General features: G+C 36.3%; 1 protein-coding gene across 1 annotated transcript; it reads right to left on the bottom strand.

Annotated features, from left to right (window-relative positions):
* Positions 1–1,853: 1,853 nt before the first annotated feature.
* On the bottom strand, positions 1,854–15,774 carry mlnr (motilin receptor). Its single transcript, XM_030152357.1, has 2 exons — positions 14,982–15,774; positions 1,854–2,187 (listed from the first exon to the last, which is right to left on the bottom strand). Exons 1-2 carry the CDS (start codon positions 15,766–15,768, stop codon positions 1,880–1,882), a joined length of 1,095 nt encoding a protein of 364 aa, XP_030008217.1. The 5' UTR covers positions 15,769–15,774; the 3' UTR covers positions 1,854–1,879.
* Between the last annotated feature and the right edge of the window lie 470 nt (positions 15,775–16,244).

Here is a 16,244-nt window from a genome sequence, read left to right as displayed (position 1 = left end):
ACCCCCAGTCATAACACTGCCCCCACAGGCTTATACTGTAGGCACTAGGCATGATGGGTAATCAGTCCATCGCTCTGGACTCAAGAGACTACATGACCTTTTCTAACTGAAACCCAGTCCATTCATTAGTACCTCCACCAAGTGAAACGGCGGAGGTAAAAGTTGTGTTTTCATCAGGGTTTGTCAGCAAGATAACTCAAAAATTTATGGACGGATTTGGATGAAAATTTCAGGAAATATTGATATTGGCACAAGGAACAAATGATTATATTTTGGTGGTGATGTGGGGGGGGGATTTTTTTTTTTTGTTTGTCTATTAGCAAGATAACTCAAAAATTTATGGACGGATTTTGATGAAATTTTCAGGAAATGTTGATACTGGCACAAGGAACAAATGATTATGTTTTGGTGGTGATGGGGGGGGGGGGGGGGGGGGTGATCTGCCTTGGCGGAGGTCTGTGCTCTCCAAGTGCTTTACTAGTTCTCTTTCCAAACTGATGGTTGTTTAAGAAATGAGAAGCTACTCACTGCATCAGTTAAAGAACTTCAAACATATCATTCGCTGCAGTAATTATCTAATGGGAGGATCTGAACTATTTGCTGAGTTAAATCCAGATAGGGACTATTTTCTTGCAGTTTACCGTTAAACTGAAACGTTTCTTGTTATAACCATTTATTATTTATCTTATTAACCTGCCTCCTGAAGGGGAGGCAAGGGGTATTGTTTTGTTAACACTCTAGCAACAAAACTATTGGTTGAATTCATACCAAATTGGGTTTATAGATTACCAGTGATCCAGAGTAGATGTGGTTACATTTTGTGAAAAGTAGGTCAAGGTTCAAATTTTTTAGGAATTTTTTAAAATCTTTTTTTTCTCCCATTTACTTATAAGTGGCGAAATTTCACATGTCTATTAAAACATCAATTTTGTTTCAATTTACTTCAAACTTGGCACATATATAGAGGTAACTGATGTGCTGACATTAGCTGGATCGATGCCAAAATAAACTACAATATGTGCGAGGGGCGGGGTTTGTTGTACCTGGCACCACTGTCCTATAATTTAGATTAGACTGTCTTTGTGTAAAACTTATTACATAGATATTTAGATTTGAAAGTTCTCAGATATTATAACTGCACAAGGCTGTTTAAAGCAGACATATCACCCCAACAAAGGGGTCATGTCTCCATTTCATGCTATTTGATCTTGGAAAAGTAAGTCAAGGTGATTTTCAATGGGCTTCTGCTCCATGCCAAGATACATCCACAATATAAATTTGGTGCAGATATTTCAATGTATTCTTCAGATTACGTTGTTGAATGGATGAACAGACAAATGGACGGACAGATGACAAAATAATTACAATACCCCTTCAGCCCAAAGTTGGCCAAGAGGTAAAAACTCTAAAATACTGGCAGAACTGAGTCAGAAATATCTCCCTACTTCAAGTTTGTTAAACAGCAGCTTATCATGTTATGCTATGCTAACATGCTAATCCGTTTTTTGCTACAGTACCCTTCTATACAAAGTAAAGTGGAATGTAAAGTAGAAGTAAATACTTTATGAAATACAGAACACTAAAACAGGGAAATATAAATGTCCTGAAAAGCACATTTTTGCTGAAATCCAGTAAGTTTTTCTTCCACAACTGAACAACGTACTTGAACATCATCATTCAGTCTTTGCAAAATACTATCGAGTCGTAATACGGAGTTTGCATTGAAGTGCAGTTGAGCTCCCAAACTTTGTCAACGATGGAACAAAGAGCAAACCTTCCCTCTGTACATCTTTTTTTTTTTTTTTTTTTTTTTTTTGTAGCAGCTCTTCAGACTCAAAGCCCAACATGCCTTTAAAACACGGTCACAGTGTAACGCTCCTCAGACTCCCGTTAGGCTTTCGTTGAGGGTGGAGATGTGGTCAATGACGCAGAGTTGTCTCTGTCCGCGGTGGACCTGCCTGGGCCTCTGATGGAGCAGGAAGAGGCGTTTGGCGGCGGCTCGGTATTTACGGGACATCAGGTTGTAGACGACCGGGTTGATGGAGGCGCTGAGGTAGCACAGCACCATGGACGCCATGTTGAAGTTCTGACTCAACATGGCCGTGTCGTAGTCGTCCACCTGGGCGAACAGGTTCCTGCCGATGTGGTAAGGCAGCCAGCAGATGATGAAGGCCAGCACCACCACCACTGGAAGAGGTCAAAGGTCACATAGGTTTAATTTAGAGAGCATTACCTTCTTCATCATGTCAATTATAACACCTAAGAACTTTCATTACCTCCGCCAAGGAGCTTATGTTTTTGCCGGCGTTGGTTTGTTTGTTTGTCTGTCCGTGTGCAAGATAACTCAAAAATTTATGGACGGATTTGGATGAAAATTTCAGGAAATGTTGATACTGGCACAAGGAACAAATGATTAAATTTTGGTGGTGATGGGGGGGGGGGGGGGGGGGGCACTGATCTGCCTTGGTGGAGGTCTGCGAATGCTTTTCTAGTTTAATCTTTTAGCCATAAGATTCATAGTTTCACCTAAAATCCACTGGTGCCAATAAGTTTAAAGGAGTGATATTTTGCTTCTTTAAATGGAATTATACATTTTCAAACATTTCTCTGTGGTCTGCATAAACTGTAAATACTATACTTGAGTCTGAATTCTTCATTAATTCAACTCCACAGGTCCATCTTCAACCCTATTTCTGAGTAATGACACCTTCCAGTACTTTTATTATTATTATTATTATTATTCTTATTATCATGATTATTATTATTATTATTATTATTATTATTATTATTATTATTATTATTTTCTGATACAGTACTCTATTTTACAAGTGTGTATTTGTGTTTGTGCAATAACTGTTTTCATATGTTTTAGCTGTGCTTATGTTTTGTTTCTGTTTTTATTCAAGTCTTTTTTTTTCTTTGGATTCTGTGGTTCAGGGAAATGCACAAGAATTCCAATGTACCTATACTACAATGTATCTGTGCAAATGGCAAATAAAGTCTATTCTATTCTATTCTGTTTTATTCTATTCTATTCTATTCTATTCTAGAAAGGTCGTTTTGAGCGCTGGCTCTTTAAATGCAAATGAGCCACTTCATGCCCCGCCCCCTCCAGGTTGTTGGCTGTGCTGCTCTGTTCCATCCAACCAACAACTGAACATTTTAGGTAATCGGCTTGAAGTTTGGACATATTTTAATTTTTTACTACAACCGCTGCTGCTGATAAACATTTATGTCATACTTGGAGAAATATTTGTCTGAAGTCTTGACCTTATATGTGCAAATGTCGTTACGTAACTAGTTATAGATGCAACAAATTAAGCAGGAATTAAAACAGGTTGTAGAAATCCACTCGATTTTTGCCAAAATTAATATAAAGATAGCTTCGCAGCACCTGGAGGGTTCAAATTCAAACTTCACGAACTGTCAGGGTCCAAATATGCATATAAATGAACCACAAACTAGTCTATTATTAGTTAATAAAAGTGGGTTTAGCAAAATATGACCCCTTTAAGGGTGGTGGCATAATTTTTTTTGATTTTTGGTTTTTACAGGGTTGTCAACATGCTCTCAAATCGGGTGGGAATGTAAATTATGTTTTGGGTTTAATTTTGTCAGTTTTGTCAGAATATGTAGTGTACATTAGACAATTATCATTAGGCAGTTCCTGTTTATTACTATTATTCAGTCCCTCCAGAAAAACGTGATTATGCGATCACATAAATCAATGCATAATCAAGCAAACAGCGCACATTATGTAGGGGTCTGCATTTTTCAAAAAGGGCGCATATTCACCGCAATGATAGCATATTTCCAGGTAAAATATGTGAAATATGCGGGGCTTTATTTTCAAATAAATATATAAGGCTCAGATTATGTGTAGTGTTTACTTGGATTAATAATATTATTTTCTTGTCGATGGTCAGTCGAGAACATTGTCTGAAATCTGATGATTTAAGGTGGACTTACCTTATATTATGTGCTTATTATTATGTTTTATCACTCCGTCTTACGATACAGCATTAATTCAACACTATAAAAGCTGTTATCGTGGATGGAGACAACGGGAGTACGTGTTAGCTTGGACAAAGTGTTAGCTAATATCAACAAGTGACGGAAAACAAACACAAATGTCAGACTGTAAACACACAAACATGGGTAATGTCCACGTCTTTTGAGTATTATAAGCTGGGGTGCCGCTAGCAACTGTGGGCCCCATGAAAGCTAAATGATGTGGGCCCTTTATAAAATTCTGTCTTATCAATTTGTCGGAGCGGGGGGATGGGTGGGGGCAGCAGTTATATGCGTGGGGGTGCGGTCCATAACTAACGTAGCTAACACTGGTGTGAAGTGAAAATGAAACTTTACATGCTTTCAACATCCGACTCCTGGCTTTTATACCTCTATTATACAGCGGACCTTACACGAAATTTTAATAACTTCTAACCTGCGTCCGCTGGACCCCCTCCACTGCTCTGTGAGCCCCCCAGAAATGCTGGGCCCCATGAATTTGTCATGTTTAACCCTTTCATGCATTAATTATGAGAACCTTAATCAAGATTTTTTTTTTCCTGAGTGTTTTTATTCCTCTTTAGGCATGAAAAAACCCCCAATGTGATTGAATTTTTACCTCCGCCAAGGAGGTTATGTTTTTGCCAGGGTTTGTTTGTCTGTTTGTTTGTTTGTCTGTTAGTGTGCAACATAACTCAAAACGTTATGGACAGATTTTGATGAAATTTTCAGGGTTTGTTGGAAATGGGATAAGGAAGAAATGATTAACTTTTGGGGGTGATCGGGGGTGGGGGGGCCCAAGGGGGGGCCCACTGATCAGCCTTGGCGGAGGTCTGCGCTCTCCGAGTGCTTCTAGTTTTTTTTTTTAATCAACCTGTTTTTCATGGAGTTACAAAAATGTCCACTCAGCTACACCATGAATTTTATTCTTGAAACAAAGAAACATGTATTTCAAACCCAATATCATAAAGTGATATGAAAACAGTGAAATGAAACCATGTTTAATGCAGCTTATCTGATGTTTTCTCACATTTTAACATATTCTAATACTAGTTATTACTCACTTCATGGAGATAATATGCAAAAAATAAATATTAACAATTGATTTCCACTCAAGAACCAATCAAGAACAGCAAAGTTACAATAATGGTCTGAATGTCAGTGTATGGGATGATGCATAAGTGTCCACTGTGTTGGTTGATATGGAACTAAAACAACAAAACCCATGAATATACAAGAGTAAAGCTGTAGAGTAACTGTCCACTGTGGTGACCACTATGCATGAAAGGGTTAACCCCCACCACCACCACCACCACCTTTACAGTGCCCCAAATTCTAAGTCATCCAAATGGGAGCGCTTTAGTTGAAAATCAGTTTTTTAGACATAAATCAAGAAATAATAGGCTGATTGAAATAAAATCTGGTTCATATTGATTGTCTTACAATTTTATCTTTATCTTAATTTTATTTAGCCACTATTTATTAATGTCGCATTTCTCATCAAATACACAGTCATGTATAACGAATGAAACTGGAATGTGTTTATATTGTCGGTCACATGGTATGATACTCATCCTATAGCGTTGCTGTAAACATGACAGATAATCATTCTTTAATGAATAAAACTGATTATGAAAATTGGTTTTCTTTATGTAACCTGTGATGTATGGCGTATGATCACCTTTGACATTTATTAATGACCAGCAATGCTTACTTCACCCACACACACACACACACACACACACACACACACACACACACACACACACACACACACACACTGAATCCTGTAATTGGCTCCATCACTGAAGTCATATTTTATATAATACAGGCGTACGTGCATGTTAATTAGAGCACATGTACTATATAAAATAAAAAGACTCAGACTTCAGTCAGACAAATTCACCAGTTACTGGAAAAACTGGGTTAATTTGTAACACTATTAAGAGCTGATTGTACTTGATAAGAGTAACGTGCATATAGACCCATGTAAACCCTTGGTTCATGCTACACATTTTAAATGTTCAGTGTTTATCTTAAACATAAGGAAAGGATTTCTGGAAGGAAAGAATGGAATGGGAAATATACTTGTTATTTCCCATTAACTCTATTTTAAGTTTTTTTGTTTTTTTTTATTGATTTATTTCAAATATGGAAATGATACAAGCTTCCTGATCGCTACTAACTGACTTCTTTGCACAATATAATATAGAAATGAAAATTCAAGCAAGAATAAAATAATAATACACACAAAAAAGAAAAAGAAAAAGTTACTGTGTATAATTTTTCTATTTCTGTCATTGCTCCCCTGTATTAGTATGTTTGTGTTTTCTGGTTATTTTTCTTTACATATATAGAAGTTATCCCATAAAGACCCAGCGCTACTTTTGTGTCAGTTCCTGAATTCACTTTTCTCTATATTTAACATTTCTTATGTGATTTATCACCATTTATTATGACGTTATCCTCTGTATTTGGCAGAATTTCAGTGAACATCAGGTATTTTCCTGTATTTAATTCACTGATCATTTAGATTTTCATGAAAGCTCAGATTAAAGTTTAGGCTCATTATTTAAAAAACAGAGAAAACTGATGAAAAAGGGATTTTTTCAGCAAAATATATCATTTATTGAGCAAAAACCAAGCGTGTTCATTCACTATCATTGATCCATCTCCATGGGTTTTACTGGTGAATCAATGTTGTAGAAGATGACGGTGTTTCCACGTTCACTATGGAGCGTCTGAACATCCAAATGGGTCATATCTGATGACCATGAAAAGATGACAAATTGCGTTTTAAACTAATTATTAACATGTATTGATAGAATTAGTAGTTCAGAAGTTCTTAAACATTTTAGATCAGTAGATGTTTTGGTCGTAGGTGGCTGTTTGGGTCTTTATGGGTTATATACATGATGTAAAATGTTGATAAGATAAAGGTGCCTGAAAAAAAAAATAAAAAGATATTTGGGTGCTTCTATGAAACTGGAACCCAAAAACAGGACATGGGGGCTGAAAATTCAAACCAGATGTAGACTAACGTTATGAAGTAAGTTTGGAAGCACTTTGGGTCTATTTTAGAAATAAATATTTACTGAGATAAGAGAAACTATTTTTCAGATTAAACACATTTTTATATTATTTTACATTATTTTTGATACAAAAATCCGCATGTAACATGGTCAAAAGGACACGAAAATAACACGCTACTATTTTTTTCAAATATCTCTTTACTCTTTCACAGGTACATTTTGGGAATGGAACTAATTATGCAAGGCAGAGTGTTTCACAAAAATGACTGCTGTTGTAAAATCATTCGTGATTTATTTGTGTTTAAATGGGCAGGTTCTGTATGTAACGCAAGTGGACACGATGTGTTATGCACAAAACCTGGAATGAGACTGAGATTCATGAAAAACTCACATGTCTGGATTAAAAAAACCACAAGGATCATCAAATTTAACACAGTGTCTGTATTTATAGTGGTATTTAAGACCATTTACAGCCATGTTTTCCAGATCAAATACACTGACACCTAGGTAGGGGTGTGTATTGGCAAGAATCTGGCAATACAATACAAATCACAATACTAGGATCACGATATGATATATCACGATATATCATGATACTGTTAAAAAGGCAATTTTTTATTGGTTCTCTTTCTTTTTTTCTTTTTTTTTTTTTAAATTATCTCCTGGAAGAATTGAATTACACCAGAAATATGCACAAATACTAAACACATTTTTATTTGATCAGAACAGGATGTAATGTTATATCACAAAATGTTCCTCTATTAAAATTTAAATGATGTTTTACAGATATTACAGTTTAAGATCCTGCTCAGATGTTCATATTCGATTGGTTCATAGCTAATGTCACAACAAAATATAAACAAAAAGAAAAACAAAAATGAACCTCTGCAATATCTGCATTTAAATAAATACCTAAAAATATCGATACATTACTTTTTAATATCGATACAGTATTGTGAAATGAAATATCACGATAAATTGCAGAATCGATATTTTCTAACACCCCTACACCTAGGTAGCTTTTCATGTCCCAGTTTTGCTCCTATTTTTGGCCCCAATATTTGATTAAAAAATCATTAATTTTGGGATGGCTCAGAGCAAGAGTATAATTTTTTTTTGCATTTATCTGAGGTCATCATTAGGTACATCCTGGGGGGAAATATGCCTAAATTTCTCTTTTTTACTGAATCACTTTCATGGTAAAACCTATTTATTCATCTGGACTTTCTGACCAATTATAGGAAACGTAGGTGATAAGGCCAAAAAATTAATTATTACGATTATTTTTCAATGTTATATAGGTATGAGGTCATCATTAGGTACATCCTGGGGGGAATTATGTCTAAATTTCTCTTTTATTATTGGGTCAAAAAAGCTGATAAAGTGCCAGATACCAAAATGAACTCAATTTTATAGAAGCACCCAAATACAAAAAAATACCTAAAAAGATTTACTGAAGAGGGGACACATAATAGTTTTATTTATGCTTCCAAAGCCTGACATCTGCTGTGTGAGGCACTCCGAGTCCCTGCTATTGATCAGGAATCAGCCAAAGCAGATAAAATTATCATCAGTTTGTATAATGGGTGCAGTCTTTTCTGCAGCGATAATGTGTGTTAAAAATGAAAGGACATATTCAGTGTGACACTAATATATCAGTTTAATTATCTAAGACTTAACAGTAGCAGTAAATAAATGGAAGACCCTCCGTCGTGCATCCACGGAGTAAACAGACGTCACAGCATCGTCCGTAATCGATCATTTGTTGACCTATGGGAACGGCGATTAGCGCGAGACTCCTGAGACATGCGACACCCACAGATTAGAGCAGCACCCAGGACCGTGGGGGCATGTGGGTTTCCATTAAGGCTGATTAATGGAGGGCTCTGATGACAATCCAATTTGGGATTCAACAAATGTGGATACAAATGGGAACGAGTCTGGCAACATGGGCTCTGTGCAGTGTGTGCTCTGCTAATGAACGGCATTAATATCCTAATGGAGGACTGTGATTAACTATTTGGATAATCCAGATTGGCCAGGCCAGGCCAGATTGGCAGCCGGGCTGCAGATGGAGACAGTGTGTGCAGAGGCAGGACGTGATTAGCGTCATACGAAACAGAATTAATCATCAAACGCAAAACAACAACAACCAGCGACGACTTTAAACCCTTTAAGAGCCAAAGTTGCAATATTACGAAAAGCAACATAACTGAAAAAAAAAACAGCTTTTTGAAATCTTTATATCAAAATTGAATATTTTTGAAGAAAAAAAAAAAAAAACAAAGAAAAAAAACTCTGTTGCCTAAAGGGTTAACTCTCACAGACCTGGGACAGTTGTCGTGTCTGACCCGCATTTTACTTATTTTACCTATTTACTTACTTATTTTTCTATTCTATAATATCAGTCAGCATCAGGTGTCATCTGGTTTATTTAATTTTATAATTTTACACTTGCTTAGCTGGAGAATAGATACATTTATCAGAATTATATTGGAAAATTGCGCAAAAATTATGTGTTTTATTTCATCTTTTTTTACATTAACTTTATTGATTCCACAAAATTCAATGGTCAAGGCAGCAATGGAATAAAGTGTGAGAAGAAATATGCATGCTTAAAAATCATGCAAAAGACAAACAATATAAAATAAAAATCGTAATAGCACTGAGTAATAAACACTCTAATGACTATATATATATGTTTAGATTTCCAAATGCATTTTGTCTACATCTAAGCAAGCATCATAAGCAAGTTAGAGCAACGTATTGCTAAAATTATGATGAATTAAGCCATAACTCATTAATCATACTGGGCAAAAGTGCTTATTATGAATAACAATAAGATTCTAGAATCAAGAATCTGGTTTCTGTTTATGACAGATGATTAGTGCAGTAGTGAAATAAAAAATAGTGTCATTTTGAGAAAATATTAATTATATATATATATACAGGGTGGGGAAGCAAACTTTACAATAAACATTTAGTTGTTTTTTCTCAGCAGGCACTACGTCAATTGTTTTGAAACCAAACATATATTGATGTCATAATCATACCTAACACTATTATCCATACCTTTTCAGAAACTTTTGCCCATATGAGTAATCAGGAAAGCAAACGTCAAAGAGTGTGTGATTTGCTGAATGCACTCGTCACACCAAAGGAGATTTCAAAAATAGTTGGAGTGTCCATAAAGACTGTTTATAATGGAAAAAAGAGAATGACTATGAGCAAAACTATTACGAGAAAGTCTGGAAGATACTATTAAAGAAGAATGGGAGAAGTTGTCACCCGAATATTTGAGGAACACTTGAGCAAGTTTCAGGAAGCGTGTGAAGGCAGTTATTGAGAAAGAAGGAGGACACATAGAATAAAAACATTTTCTATTATGTCAATTTTCTTGTGGCAAATAAATTCTCATGACTTTCAATAAACTAATTGGTCATACACCGTCTTTCAATCCCTGCCTCAAAATATTGTAAATTTTGCTTCCCCACCCTGTATATATATATATATATATATATATATATATATATATATAAAAGTCATATTGATGTGAGAATAAAGTCATAATATTTCAAGAAATGTTCTAAGTTTTCAGAGAATACACATAGAATATAGAAAATATAAGCAGGACAGTCTGTCGCTTGCATTAAAATGAGGAATGTAATACAGCCTCTTAAATTATATTAACGTATAGGTTTCCCAAATCTTAAATGCTCAGACTTTTGGAATTAAAGTTGGAAAGACATTCACAGATTCACACTCCTGGGTTTCAACTGATAATTTTACTGTCCTCTTTTATTTTATTCTCCTAAAAACACAATTTTTTACTTGAACAATTAAGGCTTTTTCTTAAACTATCATGATATTTATGAAACACTTAATAGTCTTTTAACTCCATCTATCACCACATTACTGTCTTTTAATGTGGACACTGATAGAACACACTCAAATTAAATTTATGCCCCTCCAAAATCTGCCTGTTTTACTTTTACATGGAACAGTGTGCAGAGAAAACATTGAATCATATGTGTCTTTAAGGTAATGAAAATGTTTATTACCCTGCCCCCCAAAAGGGAGGAAAGGGGTATTGTTTTTGGTTCGGTTTGTTTGTTTGTTTGTTTGTAAACACTCTAGCAGCAAAACTATTGGTTGAATTCATACCAAATTGGGTTTATAGATTACCAGTGACCCAGAATAGATGTCATTGCATTTTGGGAAAAGTAGGTCAAAGTTTACTTTTTTTTTTTTTTTTTTTTTTTTTTTTTTTAGAACATTCTTTAATCTTTTTTTTTTTTCCCCATTTACTTATAATGGGCGAAAATTCAAATGTCTGTAGCAGCAAAACTATTGGTTGAATTCATACCAAATTGGGTTTATAGATTGCTAGTGATGCACAATAAAAGTCATTACATTTTGGGAAAAGTAGGTCAAAGTTGAAATTTTTTAGGAATTTTTTTTAATCTTATTTTTTCCCATTTACTTATAATGGGTGAAATTTCAAATGCCTATAAAAACATCAATTTTGGTTCAATTCACTTCAAACGTCACACATATATAGAGGCAGTTGATTTGCTGACACCAGCACATGCATAGACATGATGACATCAGCTGGATCGATACCAAAATGAGGTACAATACGTGCGAGGGGCGGGGTTTGTTGTGCCTGGCACCACTTGTTATATTGTCCTCTTTATTTGATGTTTTTTCACCAAAAATTCGGTATTTTCCCACATTCAATTCACTGATCATGTAGTTGTTCATCAAAGCTCAGATTAAAGTTGAGGGTTATTATATCAAAAACAGAGAAAACGCAAGAAAAAGTGACTTTTTCAGCAAAATATATCATTAACTGAACATAAAACAAGTGTCTCAGTCCACTGTCCATTACTTTTGTAGAAGATGACGATGTTTCCATGTTCACTACGGAGTCCCTGAACGTCCAAATGGGTCATATCTGATGACCATGAAAAGATGACAAACTGTATTTTACACCAATTATTTACATGTATTGAAAGGATTAGTGGATCAACAGGTATTAAACAGTTTAGATCAGTAGATACTTTTGGTCACCAGTGGATGTTTGGGTCTTTATGGGTTAAACAGGAAATGAATAATTTTTCAGAGGTTTTTGGGAAGCCCTGGGATCCAAATCCAATCATTGCCATCATTGGGGTTTCTCATGCTTTACCATCAGCCAATAAATATGAGAAAGTTGCTGTTTTGTTTGGTTGGTGATCGCTAAAAAGTTGATCCTGAGAGTGCAGAAGAAGGACTCAGTATCCACGTTTGACCTTTGGATGAGGGAACTGGCAAAGACGCTACATCTGGAAAGACTAAGATATTATAATGATGATAGAGGTGTTTTTTGTGTTTTTTTTTTTTGTTTTTTTTAACCAGTGTTTGACCAGATATGGCACCCCGTGTTAAAATTTCTTCAATGAGGTGACTGATGTGAGTGACTGACCTTGCTGTTTTCTTCATTACATACATCGTTGCTTTTCCATTGACCCTCAAATTGCGCAAATATAACTTGCACATAAAAATTTACCTAATGGAAAAATGACAATTTCACCAAAAATCTCATTTTTCGATTAAAAGTTTTTGCGCTGGCAAGAGGTGGTTTTTCAGGCGTAGTGCAAATGGGATATCACGCAAAACTGCAATGGAAAGACCTTTTTCGCAGCTAAAGTCAGGTGAATTAAAAAAACAGATGTTGACAGACATTACAGCAAGTGAAGAAGAAGAAGAAACGTGTCGGTATGTGTGGACACACCAGGAAACTGATTATTTTTTTAATTTAGTGCGAGATAGAGTGGTAATATCTAATAATAGTGAATATATCTGTAAATCAACACCGTATTTACGTTCGTCGCCATGTTTATGGAATGACTTCTTGCGATAATAAATAAACAAATCATCGCATTTGTGATTTACTGGAAAAACTGACCTTATGCACTTCTGTTTTTTCAACATTTTGTAAATATCGTTAAAGTTTTGCACAGATGTCAGATGGAAAAGCGTGTAGTGACCGTCTTCTTTACCGTTGTGCTTTAAGTTTCGATACTGCCCTATCTGTGCTTGTTGACGTCTGTTGCTTCTTTTATGTCTTTACATTTTCATTTTATTGTCCGTTTGTTAAAAAATGTAAAATCTGTTGAAAATAAAGTATAAAAAAATACAAACCTTTAACGTTACCTTGAGCAACTGGGTGCAGCCGGGCACAAAGTGTACGATTTTCTGATCAAGAGAAGTTTTGCGTACATGTCCAATGGAAAAGCGACTATTTTTCTTTCTCTTATTTGATAAACGATTGCTAATTTGTAGCATATAAATTTATTGTTGTCAGGACTGTGTTGCTGTAAATCAGGGGTGTCACACTCATTTTAGTTCAGGGGCCACATTAAGCCAAATTTGATCTGCAGTGGGCCCAACTAGAGAAATAATAACATAATAATATATAAATAATGTCAACTCCAAACTTTCCTCTATGTTTTAGAGCAAAAAAAGTAAAATTATGCAACGAAAATGTTTACATCTGCCAACTATCCTTTAAAACAATGTGAATAACATGAATAAACTGAAATTTCTTAAGAAAACTAAGTGCAATTTTAGCAATATTATGTCTCAGTGTATCATTTACGCATGTAAATTACAAAACGTACAGATCACAGTGGATCAACAAACACACAAAACATTTAATAACAGGCAGAAAATTGTTAAAATTACACTTCAGACATTTCAAAATGTTCATATTTGTTGAGGTTATTTGTGTTTTTGTGAAATGTTAGTTTGTTTTAGTGTAAATACAGTAAAATGACATGCAAATGTCTACATTTACAAAGGGAAACATTTGGAGTTGTGAGTATTTATAGGTTATTCTGATAGTATTTTACTGATCCAACCCACTGGAGATTAAATTGGTCTGTATGTGGAACCTGAACTAAAATGATTCATATCTTCAGTGTAATTTTTGCATTTCACAAATTCATCCCAGGGGCCAGACTGGACCTTTTGGCGGGCCGGATTTGGCCCCCAGGCCGCATGTTTGACACCTGTGCTGTAAATTCATTGATGTGTGGGGGGGTTGTTTTGTGTTGTTTCTTGTAAAAATGTATAAATACAGTATATTAACCCTTTCATGCATAGTGGTCACTCCAGTGGACAGTTATTCCACAGCTGTCCTCTTGTATATTCATGGGTTTTGTTGTTTTAGTTCCATATCAGCCGACACAGTGGACACTAATGCATCATCCCATACACTGACATTCAGACCATTACTGAAACTTTGCTGTTCTGGATAAACCTGATCTGCACTAACATGTTTCAGCGTTAATCAATTGTTATTTGTTTGATTTTTTTTTTTTTTTTTTTCATATGATCTCCATGAAAATAGTAATAACTAGCATTAGAATATGTTAAAATGTGAGAAAACATCTGATTTTTTTTTAATTTCATTGTTTTCATATCACTTTCTGATACTGGGTTTTAAACATGTGCCTTTATTTCAAAAGTTAAATGCATGGACATTTTTGTAACTCTATGAAAAAAAACAAACAAACTTGATCACACTGTTTTTTTCATGCCTATGGAGGAATAAAAACCCTCAAGAAAAATTTTTTAACTAAGGTTCTCATAATTAATGCATGAAAGGGTTAAATACATGTTTCTTTGCCTCAAGAATTAAATGCATGGTGTCCAGTTGAGTGGACATGTTTCTAACTCCATGAAAAACAGGTTCATAAAAAAAAAAAAAAAATCAATTGCATTGTTTTTTTTATGCCTAAAGAGGAATAAAAACCCTCAGGAGAAAAATCTCGACTAAGGTTTTCATAATTCGCGCATGAAAGGGTTAAAAAAAAAAAAAAAAAAGAAATGAAACTGTTAAATTATAATGCATGCTTGGTGTGGAAGTGGAGTAAAGTGGAGCCCACTCACCCAGGATCTTGACCGTTTGCCGGTGCGACCTCTCGCGGGCCAAAGCGCACGGTCCCTGGATGTCGTTTTTGCTTTTCCACAGTTTGCATCCGATGGAGCCGTAGAGGAAGATGAGGCAGAGCATGGGGCAGAAGAAGTAGGTGGTGGAAACCCAGATCATGATGTGCAGCTGCCCCGAGCTGATGGCGTAGCTGGTGGGTGTACACTGGCCCGTGTTGTAGTCGGGGTGCGTGTCGTTGTCGTACGCCACCCCGACCAGGAAGAGCGTGGGCGCGGCTGAAACCAACGCGAACCCCCACAGGGCCAGGATGATGTACTGCACTCGGCGTTTGGTCACCACCACCTTGCTCCTGAAGGGGAAGCTGATGGCGAGGTAGCGTTCGATGCTCAGCGCCGCGATGTGGAGGATGGTGGCCGCCGTGCAGCCCTCGAAGATGTAGTGATAGAAGCGGCACACGGCCTCCCCGAAGAGCCACGGCACATACTTCCACAGGCGGTAGAGGTCAAAGGGCAAGCACAGGAAGATGATGAGGTCCGACACCGCCATGCTGGACAGGTACAGGTTGGTGGTGGTCTTCATGTCTTTAAAATGCTGGATGATGAGGATGGTCATGGTGTTGCCGGTTACCCCGACGATGAAGATGAGGATGCAGATGACGGTGACCGGGATGAGAGCGGAGGCCGGGAACAGGGAACCCTCATAGTGGTGGTCGTCGATGTTGTACTGGTCCATTATGGTTTCTGCTCCACCAGCGTGACGCTCCACCTGGGCTCTGGTCCAAGGCATGCTGACCTCCACAGTGAGCAGCTGAGAAGAGAAAAAAAAAAACCCAGCAAAACCAGATGAAATGTGTCGGTTTATTCAGCCAAGTTGCCCTGTGGCACTGGAGGCAGCTGTGTTGCCATGGTAACTTAAGTAGCAACGCTGTGGTAGTATACACATGTTATATGGGTGCTTCTATGAAACTGGGTTCATTTTGGTATTTGGCACTTTTCCAGCTTTTTAGACCCAATAATAAAAGAGAAATTTCAACATATTCCCCCCAGGATGGACCTAATGATGACCTCATACCTATATAATATTGAAAAATAATCGCAATAATTAATTTTTTGGCCTTATCACCTATGTTTCCTGGGTTTTACCATGAAAGTGACTCAGTAATAAAAGAGAAATTCAGACATATTTCCCCCCAGGATGGACCTAATGATGACCTCAGGTAAATGCAAAAAAATTATACTCTTGCTCTGAGCCATCCCAAAATT

This window comes from Sphaeramia orbicularis, chromosome 13, assembly GCF_902148855.1.
Source record: "Sphaeramia orbicularis chromosome 13, fSphaOr1.1, whole genome shotgun sequence".
Lineage (NCBI taxonomy): Eukaryota > Metazoa > Chordata > Actinopteri > Kurtiformes > Apogonidae > Sphaeramia > Sphaeramia orbicularis.
This window is presented reverse-complemented; position numbering and strand designations above follow the sequence as displayed.

Excerpts from the sequence above, each read along its gene's own strand:
- mlnr (XM_030152357.1), bottom strand. The coding sequence starts at position 15,768 with ATGCCTTGGACCAGAGCCCAGGTGGAGCGTCACGCTGGTGGAGCAGAA. Across the intron at positions 2,188-14,981 it reads GCAAACGGTCAAGATCCTGG|TGGTGGTGGTGCTGGCCTTC; the intron begins GTGAGTGGGCTC and ends GACCTCTTCCAG.